General features: G+C 48.7%; 1 protein-coding gene across 1 annotated transcript; it reads left to right on the forward strand.

Moving 5' to 3' along the window:
- Positions 1-5,085: 5,085 nt before the first annotated feature.
- On the forward strand, positions 5,086-7,278 carry LOC123399494 (cationic amino acid transporter 1-like). The gene is made up of 3 exons (XM_045093902.1): positions 5,086-5,287; positions 5,727-5,944; positions 6,068-7,278. Exons 1-3 carry the CDS (start codon positions 5,086-5,088, stop codon positions 7,106-7,108), a joined length of 1,461 nt encoding a protein of 486 aa, XP_044949837.1. The 3' UTR covers positions 7,109-7,278.
- The last annotated feature ends 266 nt before the right edge of the window (positions 7,279-7,544 follow it).

Raw genomic sequence — 7,544 nt, forward strand, 5'->3', positions numbered from 1 at the left:
ACACGGCGGCGGCGGCGGCCACCACACACCACCTCCACCTCCACCTCCAACAGACCTGCTCGCCGCGCTCCACGAGGCCGCGGCCTGCCCCTACGACCTCCCGGTCCCGCTCCCGGGGGGCGTCGATGCTGGCGCGCTGCCCCTACGACCTCCCGGTCCCGCTCCCGGGGGGCGTCGATGCCGGCGCGCTCCTCGCCTTCTTCGCCCTCCGACGGACAAGGAGGCGGCGCCGGGTCTCGGGGAGAGGGTGAGGTCCCGCTCCCGGGGGGCGTCGATGCCGGCGCGCTCCTCGCCTTCTTCGCCCTCCGACGGACAAGGAGGCGGCGCCGGGTCTCGGGGAGAGGGTGCATCGGGGTGGTTGCGAGGGAGGGGGTGGGGGAGAGAGATCTGGGGATGGAGACCGACAGGGAAAGTGGAGGGCGTGCAGGTCGTTTCGGATTTTTTTTTCTGCGTTTTTTTGTTCGGGGATGGGTAAGACGATGTGGGATCGCTGGGAGAGGTCGAACCATCGCTAGGTTGAACCATCACGACGTTCGATCCTGCTTTAATAGTAGAGATGAAGCTTTGTCATGGTCGGCTCATCGCAGAGGATACAGGTGAACATATGGTTTAGTAATTGGTGCTTTAAGAGTTTAGAAGTCTATATAGTTTGGTAATTGGTACTTGAGGAGTCTACTAGTTTTTCTCTGATTGACAAAGATGATTTGCTAGCAACTAACTGAACAATCAACCGCAGCTTTCTTTTTGGTAGAAAAACTGCTGCTTGGTGGTCTAATATTGCATCTTGTGCCAATTCTGTGATGTGTAAAGCAATGTTTTGAATCTGTGTCTAACTAATTTCAGGTGATTTACAAGATCTGTCCCAGGAGACAAAAAGGTGGCTACCAATCCTTTAAATTCGTCATATTGGACCAATTTCATTTAATTCTTCCTCCATTGCTTGTGTGTGTCAACGCCTGAAGTTATTCTTGCATGCGTTGGTGTGGCACTCCAGCTTGTTACTGGAGTAGTGGAGTTCCTGGGTAGTTATGCTGAGCTGAGTCTTCTGGACTAGAGCTGTCTCCTGTCCTTGCTACTAGTAATTTCTGCTTCATCAGTTTTTTTCTTGCTAGGCTGACCATTGTATCAGACACTACTCATCGGGCAAGAGTGGAGAAGTAGATTCTCAAAGCTCAAAATGTTGCCTTGATATTTCAAGTTCTCAAGGCTAAAACTATCCTGTGATTATGTGGTTGCAGAGCAAGGAGATTCAGAAACTGACAGGCTACAGGGCATCAGAGCTGAAGGACTGCATTATAGGCATACATGATTTGCAGCTAAATAGAAAGGGTCCATTGTTACCAGTGATTCAAAGACAAAAGTATAACCAACACAGGGTATGCTCAACTCCAACAGTTATATAATATTCCTCTGATATTGTTTTGCTGGTAGTGGTGGTTTAATTCTCTAATCATTTGGAGCTTTTCAAATTAATTTAGGAGCTAGTCTATCACATGTAAGGGGCCATGCATCCTCTTCTTTTGTAGAATTGTACTTCTGTATTACTATCTTAGAACATTCTGCCTTGTTGGTCTGTTTAGCCACATATCTGTAGTGGTTGATATATGCTGATCCATTGCCTTCATTGATTCCTTTTCTTTTGATCGGTTACCTGTGAGTGCGCTTACAGTACCTAAGACCTACCTTTCTACCAATGAGTTGTACTAGACAGAGGCCTAAATAACATAGCGTGCATGAATAATCATCATGATGCTTGTCTTTCGCTATTTGACTATTATCATCTCAATAGCCTGCTAGTGTAACATACTTTGTTGAATAAAAATCCTAGAGGCCCGAGTCATTTCGAATGAATGATCAACCGATTTGCTGCCTATAAGGTGTTCACTTTTGAATGACTGGTTACAAGTTTGATGTCACAATAATCACAAGAATGCTGTGCAAAGTTATTTGCTTGCTGTAATTTTTGAATTAATTACTGATGGAGTATAAGACACCTTAACGCTGAACATGCTTTCTAGTTGCCATATGCATCTGGATCTGGATTACTAATATCCACAGTGCACTACTTGCAAGGCTTCTTAATTCTTTGAGTGGTGGTGTGTGTGGCGGGGGACCTTAATATTATATGGTTTTCTTATTGGAACCTTTTTTTTTCTTCTCTGTTACAAACATTACATGTGCCTTTTCTTGCTAATGCATCCGCAAGCAAAAGGTCGTGCACTAGTCCATTGCATTTTTCAACTTGATGGACTGAAATCAAATCCATGCGTCAAATTGTTGCATCTCCACTGCAATTACCTTGCTTCTTTGTTATATACTTATATGAATGACTACATGTCTATTATTGCTAATGGCATTCTTGTGAACAGTGACTGCTGATATTCTGCATGGTTATGTACTCTAGGCCACTCCTGTTTGGAAATATAAGGTGCATTTCAAATTCTTGATGTAAAAGAAGCTATTCCATCTCTACCCCTGAAGTATATCTAGCTTTACTTGGTGTTCCCTACATGCATCCACTAAATAGTCCTTTGTGATGTTTCCTTGGTCTTAAGTGCAAGGCAAAATATGCCCTTGCATTTTCGCAGAAGGAGTAATTTAGATTGCCATATTTGCTTGATAAATTTGTATAAAGTGTAGCTCAAGTTGGATGATCTTACTGTTTTGTACGGTACTTTGCTCTTAATTTGCACATATTTTTTAACCAGAGCTTCAGTTGGCAGCAATTCCCTGTGAGGAGGGTGCTGAACTGAACATGGCCAGGAAGATTTGGATCGAGGACACGACCTTCAGACCAACGACCACCAGAACAAAGTAAGATGCAGACTTGAATCTCAGGCTTTGGTAGGTTGATGATGTATCAACTTTGAACAGCAGTACAAAAGTCCTCGTCAAGATTGTTTGTCCTTGTGAATAAATTGGCATCAAGTGATCAGTTAAGCTCAGCTCACCATCAGGATCACTATTAGTTGTTCCTATATGACAGGCTCGCTCTACTAGCCTGAAGAACTAGTGAGCAGTGGATTCAGACTGAATTTAACATGGAGTAGCTCAGTTTGGAGGATGATTGAGAGAGTTCTAGGACGAATTTCAGATAAGCATATTGGCCAGCCAGGACATGTCGGCTAGGATTTATAACCGGATACAAGATCGATCTCTCTCCCCTCGGGATCCTGGGCTTTTTATAGCCTTACAACTTGGTTAAAGAAAGTAAAACGGAAAGACTGGAAAAAAAGAAGAGCTACAGTGCTCTTGTCGGAATTTAAACAGGGACATGCAAGACAACTACGGTCGTCGGATGCGCGATGGAGGGCCACAGTGCTCCGAGGCAGCTCGTCGAAGCGGTAAGCTGCCGTTAGATGCAGATCCAATGGCAGGAATGCGCCGGAGATGGCGGGAACTGTGAAACTGTCAGGTTTCTTCAGTTAACGCCGCAAGGTGTCCATTTCTGCAGAGACCTTCGGGACTAGGGCCTGACACTATACTCGTGCGAGTGGTTTGGTTCGAGGCTTGTGATGGGTCTATCCTCGATGTATCGATGCCTGTGCTACAAGTTCTGTTCTACTCCCTCTGTCCCACAATGTAACATACTAGCTTGTAAAACGCTCTTATATTATGGACGGAGGGAGTACATGCCTTATGATGTACTTTGCCTCTTTGCAATTGATTAATCATCTTCTTTGTTAATAAATGCCCTACTCATTCAGCATGTTCTGGAAAAAGATAGGATTCAGTTAGCGTTGAGACCATTTAGTAAGGGGTGGTCTTGATCTAAAACCGAACTATTTGGTGGACGAATTGTAGTGGAGAGAATAGATGGAAGACAGATGGCGGAAAAGCGAAAGAAGATCCCTTGACGAAAATGCTGAATGGTGGACGAGTTCCATGGAGGCCGAATTTGAGAATTTCGAAAATAATCATATTTTTACATTTCATTTTAAAAAGGTACACATACAACCAGAGACATAATGTATATGTGTGTAAATTTTCAGGATTAACAAAAAAAATGTGGCTTTTCAACACCTGCACTCTTCATTCTTAGAGTGCATGATTTTCTTTTCTTTTTGCAGCTTGCAATTCACGATATTTCATCCTGAATTTTTACATGCATACAAATTACATCTTTGTATACGTGTATAATGTTAAACAAAATTGGAACTAAATTTTTTGAAATTTTCAAAATTTTGCCTCCATTGAGCTCAGACTCCAGAATGCCCTACTCATTCCTTGATCTTTGTATGAGTACGATAAATGCCCCGCCAGAAAAGTACTCCCTCCGATCCAATCAGCGACCGAAGGGACTGCAGGAGATTTTTTTGATATTTCTTCTCACCATGACCAAAGTTATCTTTGAAGTTTTTTTCTGAGAGAGAAAGTTACGTTTAAGTTTGACTTGACAATTGTAGCACCATCTTGCACAACATTTTTTTTATACTACATGACTAGTAACTTTATTCAAGCTGGACAAGACTACAACCATGCTTTGAACTGTATTGTAGTAGTTCCAAGAAATTATAAATACTCCAAAACGTATGGAGTAGCTTCCATGACTAAGAATTACAATGATTATCTACTCTCTTTTTTTCTACAGTGAGATTTCTGAAAAACGTTTGTCAATCCTCTCGACAGGCCCAGTGCAAGTACTGCAGCTCCGGCCCGGCCCAGCCCGATCGACGAAGTGTTCCGCAGCCCCGTGTACGCACTGCATCTCCGGTGAGGCCGTTGACGCAACCAACTCGCCTGATTCCACTCGACGCAAACCAACTCACCGGATTCCCACCGGCCGGCTACATATACGCATGATCCCATCGGCCACAGATTCATTTCCCACCCCGCAAGATACCCGCGCGCTCGCGTGCGCACCGCCACCAGCCAGCCATGGCGTCCGGCGAGGCGACGGACGTCGGCGTGCGACAGCCCGCGGGGTGCTGCGGCGGCGGCGTATTCCCGGAGGAGTCGTTCGCGAGCTGGGGCGCGTACGGGCGCGCGCTGCTGGAGACGGGGCCGCGGCTCAGGGACCGGCTCACGGCGCGCTCCGCCGTCGACGTCGAGGTGCACGCCGTGAAGGGCAGGAGCGGCGCCGACATGCGCCGGGAGCTCAACTGGTGGGACCTCGCGTGGTTCGGCGTCGGCGCCGTCATCGGGGCCGGCATCTTCGTGCTCACCGGGCAGGAGGCCAAGGAGGCCGCCGGGCCCGCCGTCGTGCTCTCCTATGCCGTGTCCGGCGTCTCGGCCATGCTCTCCGTGTTCTGCTACACCGAGTTCGCCATCGAGATCCCAGTCGCAGGTACGTGACTCTCGTCTCATGTCCGATCTACGGCTGGATCCTACGTACTACTACTTGCAGTTGCTTTCATCTCCATGCATGCATGCATGAGTAGAGCTCCATGCATGCATGGATCCTTAATCAATAACCACCTTAACTTGCATGCAAATTTTATGCAATCTCAGACAGGATTAGCAGGGATGAACCTTAAACTTGAGCGAGTTTGTTAATCACACCCTCATTGTTAATCAAGATCGATCATTGGTAGTAGTTCGTTTCACCATGCATGGAGAAATTTGAGGAAGTTTGTTTCACAAGTCTGTTGTGGTCAACACATTTTTAGATCGTCGCCGTAGGTGGTTAAAACTTCCCAGTTAAAGTTAGTGTACCATTAGGAAACGTACGGATTTTTATTGTGTGTTATTAATCGCATGGTATGTGCATGCATGCATGCATGCAGGCGGTTCGTTCGCGTACCTTCGGGTGGAGCTGGGCGACTTCATGGCCTTCATCGCCGCCGGCAACATCCTACTCGAGTACTGCATCGGCGGCGCGGCGGTGGCGCGCTCGTGGACGTCCTACTTCGCCACGCTGCTCAACCACCACCCCAACGACTTCCGCATCCACGCCACGTCGCTCGCCGAAGACTACTCCCGCCTCGACCCCATCGCCGTCGTCGTCATCACGCTCATCTGCCTCTTCGCCGTGCTCAGCACCAAGGGCTCGTCCCGCTTCAACTACATCCTCTCTATCGTCCACTTCGCCGTCATCATCTTCATCATCGGCGCCGGCCTCTCCAAGGCCAAGGTCTCCAACTTCACCGCCGACTTCGCGCCGTACGGCGCCCGCGGCGTCTTCGCCGCGTCGGCGGTGCTCTTCTTCGCGTACATCGGCTTCGACGCCGTCAGCACCATGGCGGAGGAGACCAAGAACCCGGCCAAGGACATCCCCGTGGGGCTCGTCGGCGCCATGGCGCTCACCACCGTCGTCTACTGCGTGCTCGCCGTCACGCTCTGCCTCATGCAGCCGTACAAGGACATCGACCCTGACGCGCCCTTCTCCGTCGCCTTCAGCGCCGTCGGCATGGACTGGGCCAAGTACATCGTGGCCTTCGGCGCGCTCAAGGGGATGACCACCGTGCTGCTCGTGAGCGCCGTGGGCCAGGCCAGGTACCTCACCCACATCGCGCGGACGCACATGGCGCCGCCGTGCCTCGCAGTGGTGTCGCCGCGCTGGGGAACGCCGGTGCGCGCAACAGTCACGATGCTCGCCGCCACGGCCATCATCGCCTTCTTCACCGACCTCGGCATCCTCTCCAACCTCCTCTCCATCTCCACGCTCTTCATTTTCATGCTCGTCGCCGTCGCGCTGCTCGTCCACCGCTACTACGTCTCCGGCGAAACCACCGCCACCAACCGTACCAAGCTCGTCTCGTGCATCGCCGTGATCCTCGCCGCATCCGTCGGGACGGCGGTTTACTGGGGCCTGGCGGTGGACGGCGGGTGGGTGGCGTACGCGGTGACGGTGCCGGCGTGGTTCGTGGCGACGCTCTACCTGCAACTCGGGGTGCCAAAGGCGAGGGTGCCAAAGATGTGGGGGGTGCCGTTGGTGCCGTGGCTGCCGTCGGCGTCCATCTTCATCAACATCTTCCTGCTCGGATCCATCGACGGAAAGTCTTTCATGAGGTTCGGGATATGGACGGTGGCGCTGCTCGTCTACTACTTCTTCGTCGGCCTGCACGCCTCCTACGACACCGCCAAGGTGCTCGCCGCCGAGGCAGCCACCGCCAGGGTGGAAGAAGGAGGCCAGAAGGCTGTGGAAATTACCGGCGCTGGCAACTAATTAGCACAGAAATTCATTAGACTAGTGATCTGTACGTCCATTATGCTTAGGAATGTCAAATTAGTTGATGTAGTAGCTACTAGTTACTTTGAGAGATTAATTATCGAGAGTGTCGTTTTGGTCGCTAGGATAAAGATTTTCTTTTACAAAAGTTTGGTTAGCTAGTTTAATACTCCCTTTGTTCACGAAATACTTCCTCCGTCCAAAAATACTTGTCATAAAAATGTGGATGTATTTTAATTTTAAATACATCTATTATATATATTTATATGATAAATAATTTCGAACGAAGGGAGTACTAGTTTAGCCTATCAAAATGTCGTATATTTTAAAACGGAGGCAGTGTAAGATGTTTTCTGTATTTCATATCAATTGAACAAACACATTAAAAAACAATAGAACATCTTATATTTGCGAAATAAATTAAAAGTCTGCG

The sequence above is a fragment of the Hordeum vulgare genome, chromosome 5H (assembly GCF_904849725.1).
Source record: "Hordeum vulgare subsp. vulgare chromosome 5H, MorexV3_pseudomolecules_assembly, whole genome shotgun sequence".
Classification (NCBI taxonomy): Eukaryota; Viridiplantae; Streptophyta; class Magnoliopsida; order Poales; family Poaceae; genus Hordeum; species Hordeum vulgare.